General features: G+C 47.3%; 1 protein-coding gene across 8 annotated transcripts in view; it reads left to right on the forward strand.

The window, feature by feature from the left end:
* ACACB (acetyl-CoA carboxylase beta) overlaps positions 1–19,436 on the forward strand; it is a 158,591-nt gene that overhangs the window by 42,846 nt on the left and 96,309 nt on the right. For 6 of the 8 annotated variants that reach the window (XR_008620492.2, XR_008620491.2, XM_055096088.2 and 3 more), the window contains 4 exons: positions 13,206–13,338; positions 14,219–14,357; positions 18,125–18,234; positions 18,595–18,676. Coding sequence is in view for 6 of the 8 variants with exons in the window: in XM_055096088.2 (XP_054952063.1) it covers positions 13,206–13,338; positions 14,219–14,357; positions 18,125–18,234; positions 18,595–18,676 (464 nt within the window). In the remaining 2 variants the exon portion in view is untranslated. Of the gene's footprint in view, positions 1–856; positions 1,161–13,205; positions 13,339–14,218; positions 14,358–18,124; positions 18,235–18,594; positions 18,677–19,436 lie in introns of those variants that run through there. The other 2 variants (XM_008957940.6, XM_055096090.3) reach the window with 2 other exon arrangements.

Genomic DNA, 19,436 nt, shown 5'->3' on the forward strand with positions numbered 1-19,436 from the left:
GTCTCTCGAGTAGCTGGGACTACAGGTGTGCACCACCATGCCCGGCTAATTTTTGTATTATTAGTAGAGACAGGGTGTCACCATGTTGGCCAGGCTGGTCTCAAACTCCTGACCTCAAGCGCCTGCCTCAGCCTCCCAAAGTGCTGGTATTACAGGCATGAGCTACCAGGCCCGGCCTCATTCGTTTATTCTAACTGGAATCGGTTTGTCTGAGTTCAAGACCCTGGGCTCTGGCACTTCAGATAACATGCATCTCTGGGCCCCAGTTTCCTTATCTGTATTATAGGGATAAAAACAATAAGATTGCCACGAGGATTAAGTGACACAGAGGAACAAAGGAGCACTTAGTAAATGTTAGTCTTACCGGGAGTTTATTTCGGATCACCGGGCTGCTGGGGTCCTCCCTGTCCTGGAGGCACTCGCTTCAGTAGCGGACCCAGGTGGTGCAAAGTGCGTGCTAGAAGCACACTGGGTGATTGCGCAGCCACCTGTCCCAGGGAGTGGAGGTGAAAAGATGAGAGAAACCAGGACTTTGGGAAATAAAAGTCGACTTGACAACAGGGACTTTTAACGGGCACAGTGGCGACCTCTGACTCACATTTTAAATTTCCCATATTTTCCACCGCTTCCCTATCGTGTGTGTATTCAAGCATATCAATTGCTGCCAATATGTAGGGGTGTCCCATATTGGGGAGCAAAGCAGAAGAGAGGCTTTAAAAAAATATATCTCCGCAGCTCATTTCGGCTGCCGAAGGTCAGCGGCGGGTCGCAGGTAGGCCGGCCCGGGGGCGGGGCTCCGTCCGGAAGGCGGGGCCCTCCTGGGGCGGGGTCGGTGTGGGGGCGGGGCCTGGGTGGGGCCTAGGCGGGCGCGATGGCCCGGGACTCCGGCGCGCAGGGCGCATTTCGGGATGGAGCAAGCGCAGCGCGAAGTTGGGGGCCCGCCGGCTGCAGCAGAACCCCGCCCCCGGCGCTCTAGGACTGCATCTCGGCCTCCGGGTCGCGACCTGGCTGTTCTGCTGGGTCCCGGGCCTCGGGTCGGCTTCAGGCGGTTAAGGGGTGCATGCTCTGCACCCCTGCGGGAGCCCGGTGGGATTGGCTTGCGGGGTGGTCAACATGAGTCCTGCCAAGTGCAAGATCTGTTTCCCTGATCGCGAAGTAAAGTAAGTAAGCCTGCAATTGTAATGACCATGATCTTTTACAAACTTATGCAGTCTTCCTTCCCCTTGAAGTCAAGCTGTATGTCCTCTTAGCACCACCCCCTTTACCCCCACCCCCATCCAAAGAAACACGGGCTTGAGTTGGCTGCTGGGGAGATGATGCCCGCCTTGGAAACTCTAGCTGGCCTTGGCGGGAGGGGAGGAAGGAGGCTGGACGTTGGGGGTGACGTTGCTTGGAGGAGGTCGCTTCGGAGCACACAGGTGCCTAAAGATCAGCCCTTGCGCAGGGGCACGCCTTCCCCGCTTTCTCTCCTTCGCCTCCAGAAGCTGATGGTTGTGGAAGGCAGGTCTTTTTTGAAGCTGAAGCCTGGGCAAATCGACGTGAACTTGAGCAGGCTCTCATTGAGGGTCATTTTCTGAGCAGATTAGCGTAGGCATCTCAGTGCCTGAGTGCTTTGTAGCTCTACCTACTTGGTTTTGTTTCTTTCCTTTTTTGTCCTCATTTTATTGCACTTAAAAAGAATTACCAAATTGATGGTGTGTCTGTTGTTGACAATTCAGAAAATTATAGATAAGCAAAAAAGAGGAACAAAAATCACCCATAATTCCACCCCTGTGATGTTTGTTAACAGTTGTATATTCTTCAGCTTTTTTTTTTTTTTCCGGTGCAGATATGTTTTAATTTATAAACTTGAATCATGCAGAACGTTCTGTAACTCACTTTTTCATTCAACATTAAGTATTTTTCTACCACTGGGCTTGGCAAACTATGACCCACTGCCTGTTTTGGTATGGCCTGCAAGCAGAGAATGGTTTTTTCATGTTTAAGTGATTGAAAAAAAAATCAAGATTGTTTTGTGACACGTGAAAATTACATGAAATTCAAATTTCAGTGTCTACAAAAAAAGTTTTATTGGAATGCAGCCTGCTCATCGATTTATGATTTATGCCTAGTTCGTGGCTGCTTTTGTGCCTCACTGGAGGATTTGAGTGGTGGGACAGAGACTGACCAGATCTAAAGTACTTACTGCCTGACCCTTGACAGACAATGTTTGCCAATCCCTGCCTACAACATGCTTTTACTGGATTCATAGTGTTCCTTTAAATGGGTGCACCTTAAAATGTATGAATAATCCTCGCCAGGCAGGGTGGTGCAAGCCTGTAGTCCCAAATACTCAGGAGGCTGAGGAGGGAGGATGCTTTTGCCCAGGAGTTGGAGGCTGCAGTGTGCTATGATCGTTCCTGTGAACAGCCACTGCACTCTAGCCTGGGCAACATAGCAAGACCCCATCTCTGAAAAAAAATGTGCCCAGCTGTGGTGGCTCATGCCTGTAATCCTAGCGCTTTGGGAGGCCAAGGCAGGAGAACTGCTTGAACTCGGGAGTTCGAGACCAGCTTGGGCAACATAAAAAAATCTCTACCTAAAAAAAAATTAGCTGAGGATGGTGATGCATGCCTGGAGTTTCAGCTACTGGAAAGACTAAGGGAAGAGGATTGCTTGAGCCTGGGAGATCGAGGCTATAGTGAGCAGTGGTTGTGCTATTGCACTCCAGCCTGGGCAACAGAGCAAGACCCTGTCTCTTAAAAAAAAAGTATAAGTAATCCCCTATAAGTAGCGGATATTCAGGCTGTTTCTCTCTCTTTTTTTTCTTTTTTTTTTTTTTTTTTTTGGCTATTATCAACAGCACAGTGAGGAATACCCCTGTAGCTGAATCTCTGCCTCCATCCTTTATTTTCTTAGGATATGTTTACCTGGTCCATAAACATTCATGCACACCTCCCATGCATAAGGCCTGCAACTGGTAGCAGGAAGGGTCGCAAAAATGTTTGGAAACCGTGACCTCCGCCCTCCAGGAACTTCGGTTCCATTGTGGAAGGCAGATGTCTTCTCAGTAACTCCAATTCAAGGCTGATGGGTGCAACAGTAATAGCCACTACCACTCATGGGGTGCTTTCAGTATGCCAGGCCAAGTGCTTTGTAGGTGTGGTCTCATGCCATCTTCAAAATACCACTGTGGGGGCACTAAGTGGAGGCTGTTGTACCCATTTCACAAACCACTTTAATGGAAAAAAAAAAAAACCTCACATAAATTTGGAATTGTCCCAGCAAGTCCAGGACATGGGGTCCCCCTATTTATAATAATATGGACATACTTTGTTGGGGGACTACATTGTTCCTCTCTTAGCTTAGAGTGGCTAAAAAGATGGATTTGGACGATCTAACTTTGCCACCAAGCTGTGTGATCTTCTGGAGCAGGTACCATCACGCCTTGGAACCTCAGTTTCCACATCTGTCCAAGGGACTAGCCCTCATAGGCCTTTCTAGAGTTGTTATTATTATTATTATTATCATTATTATTATTATTATTACAGACAGGGTCTTGCTCTGTTGCCCAGACAGTGGCATGATCATGGCTCATTACAGCCTCAGCCTCCAGGCTCAAGCAGCCCTCTCACCTCAGCCTTCCAAGTAGTGGGACCACAGGCATGCGCCACCACACCCAGCTAATTTTTGTATTTTTTAGAGAGACAGGGTTTCACCATGTTTCCCAGGCTGGTCTTGAACTCTTGAGCTAAGCAATCCTCACAACTCAGCTTCCCAAAGTGCTGGGATTACAGGCATGAGCCACCATGCCCGGCTCTTTCTTGGTTCGTTGAGACTCTGTGTGGAAGTCGCTGGTCTTGAGTACTGCCCTGGGTCAGCACAAACACTGATGAAAACTAATAAGTAAAGACAGAGTTCGGTTATGAAAGAGCCCTCTGGAGTTGGGAGGCATTTGGGATCTTGTGCTGAAGGCTCGGGCCATCTCAGAAGCCAGAACTCCTGAGAAGGTGAGGTCGCAAATGATGACTGATTTTTCATGGCATGAGAACGGGGTCACAGTTCAGAGAGTAGAGAAATGATTGTGGATCAGAGTGCAGAAGGGCTTGAAATAAAGTTGGGGATGAGGAGGCAGAAGTTGTTTTTTAATGAGTCCCATTTCACTGCCATGCAATTCTGCTCTGAAAGGCCAGCTGCCTGCATGCAAATATTGGCTGTAGACCTATCAGGGGTTTTCACTCTTGGCTACACATTAGAATTTCCTGGTGGGGGGATTTTTGAAAAATCTGGATGCCGGGGACCCCACCTCTACCCCCTAGACATGCTGATGGGACCCCGACATCAGAATCTTATAAAGTTCTTCATGTCAGGGTTGAAAACTCGTGCCTAGCTTGGGGTCAGCAGACTGCTATTATAAACGGCCAGACAGTAAATATTTTTGGCTTTGTGGCCATGTGGTCTCTGTTATAACTACTCAACTCTGCTGTTTCCTGCACCAGAAGCCATAGTTATGTAATTGAACAGGCCTGGCTGTGTTTCAATCAGACATTATTTATAGATGGGGAAATTCAAAGTTCATATAATTTTTATGTGTCACAAAACAGGATTCTTTTGATTTTTTTTTTTTTTTCTGATGATTTAAAAATGTTGGCTGGGCATGGTGGCTTATGTCTATAGTCCCAGCACTTTAGAAGGCCAAGACAGGAGGGTTGCTTGAGGAGTTTGAGACCAGTCTGGGCAACATGATGAAACCCTGTCTCTACAAAAATAAACCAATTAGTTGGGCATGGTGGTGCACACCTGCAGTCCCAGCTACTCAGGAGGCTGAGGTGGGAGGATCACTTGAGCCCAGGAGTTTGAGGCTGCAGTGAACTATTTTTGCACCACTGCACTGTAGTCCTGGCAACAGAGGGAGACCCTGTCTCTATAAAAAACAATTAAGGCTGGGTGCGGTGGCTCACACTTGTGGTCCCAGCACTTTGGGAGGCCAAGGTGGGCAGATCGCCCTGAGGTCAGGAGTTCAAGACCAGCCTGGCCAACATGGTAAAACCCTGTCTCTAATAAAAATACAAAAATTAGCAGAGCGTGGTAGCACACACCTGTAGTCCCAGCTACTGGGGAGGCTGAGGCAGGAGAATCACTTGAACCTGAGAGGTGGAGGTAGCAGCGAGCTGAGATCACACCGCTGCACTCCAGCCTGGGCGACAGAGCAAGACTCCCTTTCAAAACAAACAAACGAAACAAAACAAAAAACAATCTAAAAAGTTAAAACCGCTCTTAGCCTGTGGGAGATACAAAAACAGGTGGCCGAGTGGATTTGACCCATGGGTCCTAGTTTGCCCACTCACCCCTGGCCTAGCCAAGGTAGTCATCCCTGATGGGGCAGGTGGCTTGAGAAATTTCCAAGGGTCCATTTCTGGAGAGCGTGGTTTTGTGCTGTTTGAACGATATCAACCTTTACTGGACTACACAGTGTTCTTTCTTGCTTTCTTGTTTGGAAGTAGTTATAATTACAGAATTGCCTGGCTCAGAATCAGCTCTTAGCAGTGCGGGTAGCCGTTACCATCTCTATTTTATAGAAGAAAAGAGAGGGAAGGAATTGAAGGTCTGATTAATGCCGGGGCCCTAGCCTAATGGCCCAGCCTGGGCTCCTGTAATGCTATCCTGCAGACGTACATGGTAGCTAAAGTGTTGCAAGCTGTTTACTTTGGCTAGGTCCAGGGATAAACTGTTAATTCCATCATGTGAGGAAACTGAGGCAGGGAGTATTGAAGTAACTTTCCCAGGATTACACAGGTTGTAAGCGGTAGATTCTGACTTCAAAGCCTAGGAGGATGGCCGCAGTCTACCAGAGTTTCTAAACTGCGGCTCTGTTGACACTTGGGGCTGTCCAGTTCTTTGTGGGGCTGTCCTGTGCATTGCAGGGTGTTGAGCAGCATCCCTGGTCTCCACCCACTAGATGCCAGTAGCGCATCCCCCAAGTTGTGACAACCAAAGATGTCTCCAGGTATTGCTCCCCGGGGAGCAAAATTTCCCCCAGTTAAGCACTCAGGGCTGGGCGCGGTGGCTCACCCCTGTAATCCCAGCACTTTGGGAGGCCAAGGTGGGCAGATCACCTGAGGTCAGGAGTTCGAGACCAGCCTGGCCAACATAGTGAAACCCCATTTCTACTAAAAATACAAAAATTAGCCAGGCATGGTGGCAGGCACCTATAGTCCCAGCTACTTGGGAGGCTGAGACAGGAGAATCGCTTGAATCTGGGAGGCAGAGGTTGCAGTGAGCCGAGATGGTGCCACTTCACTCCAGCCTGGGTGACAGAGCTAGACTCTGTCTCAAAAAAAAAAAAAAAAGCCAAACAAACAAACAAAAAACCTCAGCATTATACATGTTTGTCTCTTATTTGAGAGGAATATAAGAGGCCATATGTGTAATGCATGTTTTAAAAGTCCAATTAATAGAGGGGCTTCCATTTATCTCAGATTGTCTTTCTGCCTAGAAGTTAGATTCTGAGGTCAGCTAGAGTTGGATTTGAAACGGGGCTCTGCCACTTGCCAGCTGTGTAACTGGACGTAAATGGTCCTCTCTGAACCTCGGTTTCCTCATCGTGAACCTGGAGATGACAGACTCCTCCATACAGGGCTGTGGAGATTCACTGAGAGGCCCCCTGTGCCCAGTCCATAGTGGGCAGCCGAGGATGTTTATTTCCTCCATTCCTGATACTATTCTGCCTGGTCTTGTGCTCCGGCAGCTGACTGCATTTGGTGTTTGGCTGACACCTCTGCTGTTGATTGTACCTGAAGTCATTTCCAAAGTCACCTTGAAACATTTCAGCTCTCACCCTTGCCGTGCTGTATAAGGACAGGGCTTCTCACTGGACAATGGCACTTAGGATGATCCTCCTTCAGTGGAAGCAAATGCTGGCCGAAGGTCAGCTCTCTAGAGCCAATGTTGGTTGGCTTCCAGCTTTATCAAAAAGAATTAAAATAGCCACTTGCCTGGAGATTGGGCCTGAAACAAGTCCAGTCCGGCAGCTTTGTGTGTTCGCTTGCCTAGCCTGCGGTAATGGGCTTGTGGCCTGCCTGATGGAGGGGCTCTGTCACCAGTTTTGAAATCAACATAGTGGCCAAGAATGGTTTTTTTGCCCCCTAGGCCACAAATGAAGTTTTTCTTTGTTGTGCTTTAGGTCAAATTGCTAGAGTTTTAATGTTTGTGTGTGTAGAAATGGGATGTCTCAGACTTTCTGAAGCTGAACCATCAAGCCAGCCAGTCAGGGAAGGTCGTGGACAGAATGAAGGGTGCGGCTGTGTGTGGGAATGTTGATTAGTACAACCTCTGTGGAAAACAGTTTGGAGAGTTCTCAAGGAACTAAAATAGATCTGCCAGTCTCTCCAGCAATCCCACTACTGGGTATGTACACGAAGGAAAAGAAAACGCTCAGTCAGATTCGCTTTTCATTGGGAGGATCTTAACATGATTGGTTGAAAACAATAAATAAAATTAGCATGGAGTCCAGTTGTGGGGGCTCACGCCTGTAATCCCAGCACTTTGGGAGGCTGAGGCAGGCAGATCACTTGAGGTCAGGAGTTCAAGACCACTGTGGCCAACATGTAAAACCCCGTCTCTACTAAAAATACAAAATTTAGCCGGACATGGTGGCGGACACCTGTAACCCTAGTTGCTCGGGAGGCTGAGGGAGGAAAATTGCTTGAACCTGGGAGGTGGAGGTTGCAGTGAGCCGAGATTATGCCACTGCTCTCCAGCCTGGGCGACAGAGTGAGACTCAGTCTCAGAAAAATAAAATAAAATAAAGAAATAGTTGTATCAAAAGACACCTGTACTTGTATAGTTATCACAGCACTATTCACGGTAGCAAAGATATGGAATCAACCTAAGTGTCCACCAACAGATGACTAGATAAAGAAAATTTGGTGTATATATATATATATAATTTTTTTATGGCTCAGTAGTATTATTTTGTGTGTGTGTGTGTGCTGTGTGTGTGTGTGCGTGGTGTGTGTGTGTGTGGTGTGTGTGTGTGTGGTGTGTGTGTGTGTGGTGTGTGTGGTGTGTGTGTGTGGTGTGTGTGTGTGTGTGGTGTGGTGTGTGTGTGTCTGTGGGGAGGGTGTGTGGTGTGTGTGTGTGTATACCTACATGTATACATGGGTGTTCCTTTTACAAAATTAATAGCTTTTTTCTTATTGAAAATAACACATCATTGCAGAACATTTTTTAAAACATAGCAAAGAGATAACGGCTCTTAATACTTTAGCATTTTTTTCCCCCAGATCAGGGGTCTGTCTACAAATGATGTCCCTTGGGTTGCATCTACCTTTTTTTGTAAATAAATGAAGTTCTCTTTTTTTTTTTTTTTTAGGTAGAGTTTCACTCTGTTGCCCAGGCTGGAGTGCAGTGGTGTGATCTCGGCTCACTGCAACCTCCGCCTCCCGGGTTCAAGTGATTTTTGTGCCTCAGCCTCCCCAGTAGCTGAGACTACAGGCGTGCGCCACCATGCCCAGCTACTTTTTGTGTTTTTTTAGTTGGGATAGGGTTTCATCATGTTGGCCAGGCTGGTCTCAAACTCTTGCCCTCAAGTTATCTGCCCATCTTTGCCTCCCAAAGTGCTGGGATTACAGGCGTGAGCCACCGTGCCCAGCATAGCATTAACCTTTTAGAAGCTAGAAAGCAGATGAATGAGTGGTCACTGGCTTAAGGCTGAGTCCTAATGGAGCAGTGAGGAAAGTTGGGGACCCCTGGCCATCTGTACCACAGAACCCCCAAAAGGCATGGTGTCTGGCAGCAAGGGATGCCCCTGGAGCTGAGGGGTAAGGAGGGTACCAAAATGAGAAGGACTGGGTGGAAGACTCCCAGGTCCCCTCCCCTGTCTCCTGCGGCAGGGGCTGTCCACTTCGACCCCAACAGAAGGCAGCAGTTCAAAGGTACATATAGAGGGTCTTGGGAGAGGGGATCGACAGGCACAGTTGAGGGCATGGGGCCTGTATCCCAAATAGGAAGATAAGGGTCTGAATAGGTGCTGAATTCTTAGAACTTCCCCGTTCCCCCCGGGGCTCCAGGCTGACCTTTACTGTCCAGGCAGAAGACTGGAAAACTTCTCCCTGGGGAATCTGGCCAGCGAGAGAGAAAGACACGAAGATACTGACTCGGGATCCCCAACGCACTCCTACCTCACCCTACATTGAGCTCAGGGTCAACCAGGTCCACCACAGTCTCAGAAATTCTGTTCTCACTCATAGTCACAAGGTTGGAACCAAGGCTTCCCTGACATTTGGGTTCAGTTTCTTTTTCTTTTTTGAGATGGAGTTTTGCTCTTGTTGCCCAGGCTGGAGTGTAATGGCACAATCTCAGCTCACTGCAACCTCCGCCTCTCGGGTTCAAGTGATTCTCCTGCCTCAGCCTCCCATGTAGGGGGGATTACAGGTGCACGCCACCAAGCCCGGCTAATTTTTTGTATTTTTAGTAGAGATGGGGTTTCACCATGTTGTCCATGCTGGTCTCAAACTCCTGAACTCAGGTGATTCACCTGCCTCGGCCTCCCATAGTGCTGGGATTACAGGCGTGAGCCACCGCACCTGGCCCTGAGGTCCAGCTTCTCATATGTAAGTCAAGGTCCAAACCAGTAGACACAGGAAGCTTGGAAGAAACAGAAACCACGCTGGAGAAGAGAAGTTTAAAAAGCTCTCATTAATATCATCGTTGAGGTCAGACAGGATGTTGCACTCATAGGAAGAGGATGCTATAACAAAGGAAACATTTGTAGGCCCAAAACAGGCTCGTAGACATCAAAAACATGATAGCAGAAATGAAGAACTCCACTGAATGTTTAGAAGATGAGGCTGAGAAAAATCAACCAGCAAGTAGAAGAAGAGAGAGAATAGGAGAGGGGAAAAATACATAAACCAGTAGGCCAGTGTAGGAATTTCAACATCCAGATAATAGGACTTCGGGAAAAAATAGAGAAAAAAAGAGGCAAGGACATCATCAAGGAAGTATTTGTTTCTTCTTGTTGTTGTTGTTTTTTGAGATGGAGTCTCGCTCTATTGCCCAGGCTGGAGCGCAGTGGCACAATCTTGGCTCACTACAACATCCGCCTCCTGGGTTCAAGTGATTCTCCTGCTTCAGCCTCCCAAGTAGCTGGGATTACAGACGCACACCACCATGCCTGGCTAATTTTTGTATTTTTAGTAGAGACGGGGTTTCACCATGTTGGCCAAGCTGGTCTCTAACTCCTGACCTTAAGTGATCTTCCCACTTCAGCTTCCAAAAGTGCTGGGATCACAGGCGTAAGCCACCATGTTCAGCCCATCAAGGAAGTATTTGAAGACAAATTCCCAGGATGGAAGTTTCCAGATTGAGAGGGCCTGAGAGATGTGCAGCCTCATTGGTGGAAGCAGACACATACTTGAGCCCATCACTGTGAAATCATAGAGTTCTGGGGACAGAGGGACGCTCCTATAAGCATCTGGATATGAAAAAACAGGTCACCTACAAAGGATCAAGGATCAGAATTACTCTTGTTCTAGCAGCCTTGGAAGCCACAACACAATGGCACAAGGCTTCTAAAACTTGAAGAAGGTTTTCCTTCCTGAAATTTCTTTTTGTTTGAGATAGAGTCTCACTCTGTCACCCAGGCTGGAGTCCAGTGGCGCGATCTCGGCTTACTGCAACCTCCATTCTCTGGGTTCAAGCGATTCTCCTGCCTCAGTCTCCCAAGTAGCTGGGATTACAGGTGCACAACTCTGTGTCTGGATAACTTCTGTATTTTTAGTAGAGATGGGGTTCACCATATTGGCCGGGCTGGTCTCAAACTCCTGACCTCAAGTGATATACCCACCTCAGCCTCCCAAAGTGCTAGGATTACAGGCATGAGCCACCATGCCTGGCCCTTCCTAGCATTTCACACACAGCCAAGTGGTAAGGTTGAATGTGAGGGCAGGAGAAAGGCTGAAGTGCAATGGTGCAATCCTAGCTCACTGCAGCCTTGACTTCCTGGGCTCAAGTGATCCTTCTACCTTAGCCTCCTGAGTAGCTAGGACTACAGGCAGGTGCCACCATGCCTAGCTAATTTAAATTTTTTTTTTTTTTTGAGATGGAGTCTGACCCTGTTGCCCAGTCTGGAGTGCAGTGGTGCAATCTTGGCTCACTGCAACCTCCACCTCTTGGGTTCAAGCAATTCTCCCTCCTCGGCTTTCCAAGGTGCTGGGATTACAGGTGTGAGCCACCACGCCTGGCCCTGAATAGCCTTTCTTAGAAAGCTACTTGAGGATGTCTTCCACTGAAACCAGAGGGTAAACCAAGGAAGAGCCACACACAGGAGACAGGAAACAGGAGATTCAACATAGACTGAAAGGGAGTCTCCAGGGTGATGGTGATAAGGAAGCCCAGTCAGGAATAGGGCAGGGAAATTGAGGGCATCATTGTCATGCGCGTTGCCATTCTACCATCTTCTTAAGTGGATGAAACTACTGGAGGATATGCCCCAGCAAAACAAGGGAGTCTACCAAGAAAGACGAGCCACCCATTCCCCCAAATTGGGAATCCAACCCCAAGGAAAGGCAAAGGGAATTCTAGGGATGTCAGCAAAGGGAAGCCCCAAAACAATGGTGATGTAGGGGCCTAGAGGACAGCCAGTACCTACGGAAGGAGAACAGAGGCCTTCAGGAGAGATGTCACCAGTGGAAAAAAACAGAACTGATCAATTATTTATTATTATTATTTTTAATGAGATGGAGTCTTGCTATGTTGCCCAGGCTGGTCTCGAACTCCTGGTCTCAAGCAGTCCTCCTGCCTTGGCCTCCCAAAGTGCTGGGATTACAGGTATGAGCCACTGCATGTGGCCTGATCAGTTATCTTATGTGTACTGGGAATCTATTAGGAGGAGTGGGGTGATTTAGCAACAGGTACAAGGAACACTAAGTAAAGGAAAAAAAATCATTAACTCCAGGAAAAGGCAAAAAGAAAGGAACTAAAATCTGGTACACTGCAGCTCTCATATGTGAATAATGATCACAAACTTCATATGTGAATAATGATCACAAACTAGTAAAACATTGAATACCCAGTTTGCTAAATTACAGTAGACTTCTATGGTATTGACCAGCTGGTGGAGGGGAGCCGATGGGGTGGCCTTGTGAGATAACTAAATTCACATCTCTCAGGATGGGAAGGCCATAGATGCTGTCTCACATGGATGACTCACAAGATTGCATACACTTGTTGTTTAGGACTATGGAGATGTGTAATTGCTAGAAAAAATCAGCATCAGTTTCCTCTGGTGTGGAGGGACAGAGCAGGAAACCTGTTTTGTTGTTAAACATTTAAAAAATTGTTTTCAGTTTTCTAAAGAAATTTTGTGGGCTGGGCATGGTGGCTCATGCCTGTATTTTGGAAGGCCGAGGTGGGAGGATCACTTGAAGCCAGGAGTTCAAGACCAGCCTGGGCAACAAAGTGAGACCCCTGTCTCTACAAAAAAGAAAATTTAAAAACTTCTGAAATACAAATGTAGAAAAGTACATGAAAGATATTAATACCATGTAACAAGTCTGAACGATTAGAATGTGTGGACTTCTTCCCTGATCATAAAACTCTCACCCTTGTTATAAGTTTTTTAGTATTATTCAGGTTCCTAAACAATGGGCATGTAAAGTAAAAATTAACTTAGGATTAAAAATCTAAACATCCACCTTGGGACAGGTAGAAGAAACTGCTCCTTCTAGTTCATGTGCTGGTACCTTAGCTGGCCTCTTAAGGTGCTTTCAGTTGGGTACAGTGGTTCACGCCTGTAATCCCAATGCTTTGAAAGGCTTTGACGTCACTTGACATCAAGAGTTTGGACGAGCCTGGGCAACATAGTGAGACCCCATCTCTACAAAAATGTTTAAAAGTCGGCTGGGCTTGGTAGTGCCCTCTGTGGTCCCAGCTACCCAAGGAGGTCGAGGCTGCAGTGAGCCACGATTGCACCACTGCATACTAGCCTAGGTGACAGAATGAGATCCCGTCTCAAAAAAAAAAAAAAAAAAAAAAAAAAAACGAAGGTGCTTCCTGCCCTTGAGCCTCCTTGTAAATTGCTTCAGGGGCTCTGGAGAGCAAGTGCAAAGCAGGGGGGCTCTGGTGCAGTTTGGCTCCTCTGCTCCACTGGCTTTACAGGTGCCGAGCTCTGAGTCCCAGGCTTCTTCCCTCATGCACGTCTGTCCCTCATTCTTATTCTGCAGGCCGAGCATGTCGGGACTCCACCTGGTGAAGAGGGGACGGGAACACAAGAAGCTGGACCTGCACAGAGACTTTACCGTGGCTTCTCCCGCTGAGTTTGTCACACGCTTTGGGGGGGATCGGGTCATCGAGAAGGTACAGATGGGTCTCGGCACTCTGGGTGGGGTCCGATTGGGGTGCAGGGGCCCCTCCTCTCAGCTGGAGGTGGGAGATTCGGGTTCAGGCTCATTCTGCCTGCTGCAGAGAGGGGGTGAGGGCCACGCTCCTCTGAGTTTTAATAGTTTAACCCTCAAATAGAAATAATAGTGAAGCCTCTTTCAAAGGGCTATTGTGAGGATGAAATGAAATAAGACAGGTAAAACACATTGTACTGTAAAACACTCAAAAAGTGTTAAGGGTGATCACAATGACACCAAAGGAATAAAAAAAAAAATCATTCACTGGGCTCGGCACAGTGGCTCATGCCTGTAATCCCAGCACTTTGGGAGGATGAGGTGGGCAGATCATCTGGGCCCAGCCTGGGTTTGTGTTCAAGTTCAAGACCAGCATGGACAACATGACAAAATCCTGTCTCTGCAAAAAAATTAAAAAATTAGCAGGATGTGGTGGTGTACACCTGTAGTCCCAGCTACTCGGGAGGCTGAGGTGGGAGGATCACTTGAAGCTGGAAGGTCGAAGCTGCAGTGAGCTGTGATTGCACCACTGTACTCCAGCCTGGGTGACAGAGCAAGACTCTGTCTCAAAAAAAAAAAAAATACATATATATATATATATTTCAAACAAACAGCCATCCAGCCATCCATCCATTTGATGATCCATTCATGTGGATGGCAGACTTTGGGCTCCTGCTCTGTGCTGGGGTGTGTGCCATGGAAATACACAGAAATACCAAGAGGAATGATGTGCTGCGGGGGCTGCAGGAGGCTCTGCAGCTGTGAGGTGGACTCGGGGTAGCACGTGGCCCCCAGCGCAGGTAGATGTGCACCTTCAGCTCCTTCCTTGTCTTCCCATGCAGGTGCTTATTGCCAACAACGGGATCGCCGCCGTGAAGTGCATGCGCTCCATCCGCAGGTGGGCCTATGAGATGTTCCGCAACGAGCGGGCCATCCGGTTTGTTGTGATGGTGACCCCCGAGGACCTTAAGGCCAACGCAGGTACCTGGGCCTTGACCCTCTCCTCCCATCACGCCCCATCCTTGCCTGCCCTCGCCTCCTTCCCCTGTGCCTAGGCAAGTCCATTCTGGACTCCCGATGGTCAGGACCTCTCATGAGTCTATTTATTTGTCCTTCCTTCTTTATTTAATTAAAACGTCTGCTGACATCAAGAACAACTCATGTGCCTTACAAAAATGCAGATGGTTAACATGCAGAGAGGAAATTCGATCTTTGAGAAATGTCTGTGTTCTAGCAGATTGGGGGCTGTTTCTCCTGCAGGTGTATGTAATTGTATTTCAATCATTTGTTCATTCTTCCGTTCATTTGCCTAAGTTTATTATAATGAATCATTCTATAAACAACTGTTGGATGATTTACTTTTTTTCCTGAACAGTCTTATCCTTTTATAGGCCCTACTCCCCACAGCAGCCAAAGTGACCTTTTAAAAGCATAACTTCTTCTGCTGTATTTTCTGAAGGTTGTTAAAAACAAAAACCTCAGCCAGAGCGCTGGCTCACCCCTGTAATCCCAGCACTTTGGGAGGCTAAGGTGGGAGGATTGCTTGAGCCCTTGAGTTTGAGAGCAGCCTGGGTAACATAATAAGACCCTGTCTCTACAAAAAATAAAAATAAAAAAATTAACTGGGTATAGTGGCACGCACCTGTAGTCTCAGCTACTCAGGAAGCTGAGGTGGGAGGATCGCTTCAGCCCAGGGGGTCTAGGCTGCAGTGAGCTGTGATTACACCGCTGCATTCCAGCCTGGGAAACAGACTGAGACTCTGTCTCAAATAAAACAACATAAACCTAAAAGCATAACTCAGGTCCGAGCACAGTGGCTCACGCCTGTAATCCCAGCACTTTGGGAGGCCAAGATGGGCGAATCACTTGAGGCCAGGAGTTTTGAGATCAGCCTGCCCAATGTGGTGGAACCCCATCTAAAAATACCTCCCAAAAATTTGCCAGGCATGGTGGCAGGTGCCTGTAGTCCCAGCTCTTCAGGAGGCTGAGGCAGGAGAATTGCTTGAACCCAGGAGGCGGAGGTTGCAGTAGGCTGAGATCACTCCACTGCACTGCGGCCTGGGCGACAGAGTGAGACTGTCTCAAAAAAAAAAAAAAAAAAAGCAAAACAAAAACCAACATAAGTCAGGTCTTCAGGACTTTTTGTGCTTCTCCTTAAAATGCATCAGAGGCTGTGTGCTGTTCCCAGTATTAGCAACCTCAGCACCATCCCCTAAGCCTTCCTGCCCCAAGCTCTTCACGGACATGGCCTCATTTGTTACTTACAGCTCTGTTTTACAGATGGCACAGTCGAGGCACAGGGACGTGAATTTATCACTTGTCCAGGGTCACACAACCATCATGTGATGCGGGTGGGATGGGAACCCTGGTCTGGGTTCAGAGCATCATCCAGTGGGTCCTCCCATCTTGGTTTAGTCTAAAATTCAAGATTGTCACCCAGGCCTATTAAGTCCCCTCCTGGCTCCATCTCGAACCTCTTGCCCTCCATCAGCTGGGTACCAGTCACCCTGGCCTCTGGCAGCTCCTGGGCCTGTTGCAGAGTCTTGGCACCTGCTGGAACCTCTATTGAAGGTGCTTCTCCCAGAGCCCTTTGTGCAGTGGACTCCCTCCCCACCCAGCCTGTAGGTCTCAACATGATCATCGCATCTCTCTCAGAGAACCTCATTTATTTTCTTCCCAGCACTGACCTGAGTCTGTAGTTATTGTGTTTATTTTCTTGTTTATCTTCTCCAACATAAAAGAAAAACTGGACAAGGACCAGGAAGCCTGTCTGGCCGCTCACTTCATCATCTCTGGAATCTCCCCGTTGGCCGACGCTTCTGTGTTTGATAAACATAGGAGGCAGGCAGGCCGGAAGGAACAGCTGCTCTGGGATTTCTTTATGTGTTTGCATATAAAGTGCCACATTGTTCAATTTCAGGATCTTAGCAATTCTATAGTACAGATGTCCCAACCCCTGTGTTTGGATTGAGTCTAACTTTTCCTAGTCCAAAACACTGCTCAGTGGCTGTTCTCTGACTTTGGCCTCATTGATGTGTGGGTTTTTGTTTGTTTGTTTGTTGTTGCTTTTTTTCTGAGATGGAGTCTTGCTCTACCTCCCGGGTTCAAGCAATTCTTGTGCTTCAGCCTCCCAAGTAGCTGGGACTTCAGGCATGTACCACCACGACTGGCTAATTTTTGTATTTTTAGTGGAGATGGAGTTTCACCATGTTGGCCAGGCTAGTCTTGAACTCCTGACTTCAGGTGATGTGCCCGCCTCAGCCTCCCCAAAGTGCTGGGATTACAGGTGTCAGCCACCGCGCCCAGCCAGCGTGTGTTTTTTTAAGGACATATTCCTAGACATGGAACTTCTGGCTTAAAGAGCATGAGTATTTTAAAATCAAAACATTGCGTTATGTTCAGCCTTAAAAAGGAAGGAAATCCCATCATATGTTACAACACAGATGAACCTTGAGGACATTATGCTGGTCACAAAAAGTGAAATAAGCCAGTCACAAAAAGACAAATACTGCATGATTCCATGTATAAGGGGTAACTAGAGTAGTGCAATTCATAGAGAGAGAGAAGATCGTTGGTTGCCAAGGACATCAGGGAGGGAGAAAAAGGGAGTTGTTCATGAGTATAGAGTTTCAGATTCATAAAATGAAAAAGTTCTGGACATCTGTTTCACAATATAAATATACTTCACTATTGAACTGTACACTCAAAAATGGTTAAGATGGTAAATTTTGTGTGTGTTTTTTTTTTACCATAATTTAAAACTCTGGATTGTATTTTTGTTTGTTTGTTTGTTTTTTGAGACAGGGCCTTGCTCTGTCACCCAGGCTGGAGCGCAGTGACATGATCACGACTCATTGTAGCCTCGACCTTCTAGGCTCAAGTGATCCTCCTGCCTTGGCCTCCCAAGTAGCTGGGACTATAGGCATGCACCACCATTCCTGGCTACTTTTTTTGGATTTTTTTTTTTTTTTTTTTTTTTGTGGAGACAAAGTCTCTGTGTGTTGCCCAAACTGGTCTTGAATTCCTGGCCTCAAGTGATCCTCCTGCCTCTGCCTCCCAAAGTGCTGGGATGTCAGGCGTGCACCACCGCGCCCAGCCCTATTATATTATTTAATGGTAAAACAATATTAAGATAAACTTTAAATAGGACTTTTTTTAAAAACCCACCTCTAATCCCAGTCTGTTGACAGATTACTTCCTTCTTCCTTCGTTCCTTTCCAGGCCTTCCAGGCCTTGTCCAGAAACATATCTGTATCACATAATTAAAATCATATTTCATTTTCTTTACATTTTCTTTTTTTTTTTTTTTATTAGACAGAGTCTCGTTCTGTCACCCAGGCTGGAGTGCAGTGGTGTGATCTCAGCTCACTGCTACCTCCGCCTCCTGGGTTCAAGCGACTCTCCTACCTCAGCCTCCTGAGTACCTTGGATTACAGGTGCCCACCACCACGCCTGGCTAATTTTTGTATTTTTAGTAGAGACAGAATTTCACCATGTTGCCCAGGCCGGTTTCGAACTCCCGGCCTCAGGCCATCTGCCTGCCTCGGCCTCCCAAAGTGCTGGGATTACAGGCGTGAGCCACCACGCCTGGCCTTCTCTTTACATTTTCATACATGTTTGTCCATTGTTACCATAGAAATCTGCATGGTTCTGCTTTCCATGGCTGTACATAGTCACATCTTGTAATGTTCTGCCATTGATGTCAGTCTGTCAGCAGTTCCTTCCTTCTCCCTCCCATTTAATTTCAGAGTACATCAAGATGGCGGATCATTACGTCCCCGTCCCAGGAGGGCCCAATAACAACAACTATGCCAACGTGGAGCTGATTGTGGACATTGCCAAGAGAATCCCTGTGCAGGTAGATGGACTGGGGTGCCCAAGTGTGGCCCCTGAGTGTGGGATGATGCCCCTAGGTTCTAGTTCAATTCCACAGTTCACAAGGGGTGGAGGGTCCAGATCCCACAAGGCTCCAAATTCCTGGGCTGATGTAACACAGAAAAGAGTGTTCAAGTGAGGCGAAGCACATTCTGTTTTTAAAGAAAAATTTTATAGACAGGATCTCGCCATGTTGGCCAGGCTGGTCTCTAACTCCTGGGCTCAAGTGATCCTCCTGCCTTGGCCTCCCAAAATGCTGGGGTTATAGGCGTGAGTTACTGCGCCTGGCTGGGAGGCATATTCTTGAAGGAAGATTGTTGCTCACCCCTTTCTGTGTTTGCAGGCGGTGTGGGCTGGCTGGGGCCATGCTTCAGAAAACCCTAAACTTCCGGAGCTGCTGTGCAAGAATGGAGTTGCTTTCTTAGGTAGAGTGTGTCCCCATCAGATACATGGGAATTGGGGCGTTGCTGGGACACTCTGCTGGGTCTGACGCTCTTTCTCCTCCTGTCCTGTAAAGCGGAGGTCCGTTTGATTTCCCACCTCACACTTCTGTTGTGAGGAGTGAGTGAGTCCCAGGGTGGAAGGGCACATAGCTAATCTGCCAACTCATGGAATTAGGAGCTGCCCGCTTTTCAAAGGAAGACACACAGGCAGCCAACAAGCATATGAAAAAAAGCTCAACATCACTGATCATTAGAGAAAGGCAAGTCAAAACCAGAGTGAGATACCATTTCTTGACAGATTCTGAGATTGTGGAGAAAAGGGAACGCTTATGCACTGTTGGTGGGAGTGTAAACTAGTTCAACCATTGTGGAAAACAGTGAGGCAATTCCTCAAAGAGCCAAAAATAGAACTACCATTTAACCCAGCAATCCTGTTACTGGGTGTATACCCAGAGGAATTTAAAATCATTCGACCATAAAGACGCATGAACACGAATGTTTATTGCAGCACTATTCACAGTAGCAAAGGCATGGAGTCAACCTAAATGCCCATCAATAACAGATTGGATAAAGAAAATGTGGTACATATACACCATGGAATACTATGCAGCCATCAAAAATACTGAGATTATGTCTTTTGTGGGAACATGGATGGAGCTGGAGGCCGTTATCCTTAGCAAACTAACACAGGAACAGAAAACCAAATATTAAATGTTCTCACTTATAAGTGGGAGCTAAATGA

Source organism: Pan paniscus, chromosome 10, assembly GCF_029289425.2.
Source record: "Pan paniscus chromosome 10, NHGRI_mPanPan1-v2.0_pri, whole genome shotgun sequence".
NCBI classification, from domain to species: domain Eukaryota; kingdom Metazoa; phylum Chordata; class Mammalia; order Primates; family Hominidae; genus Pan; species Pan paniscus.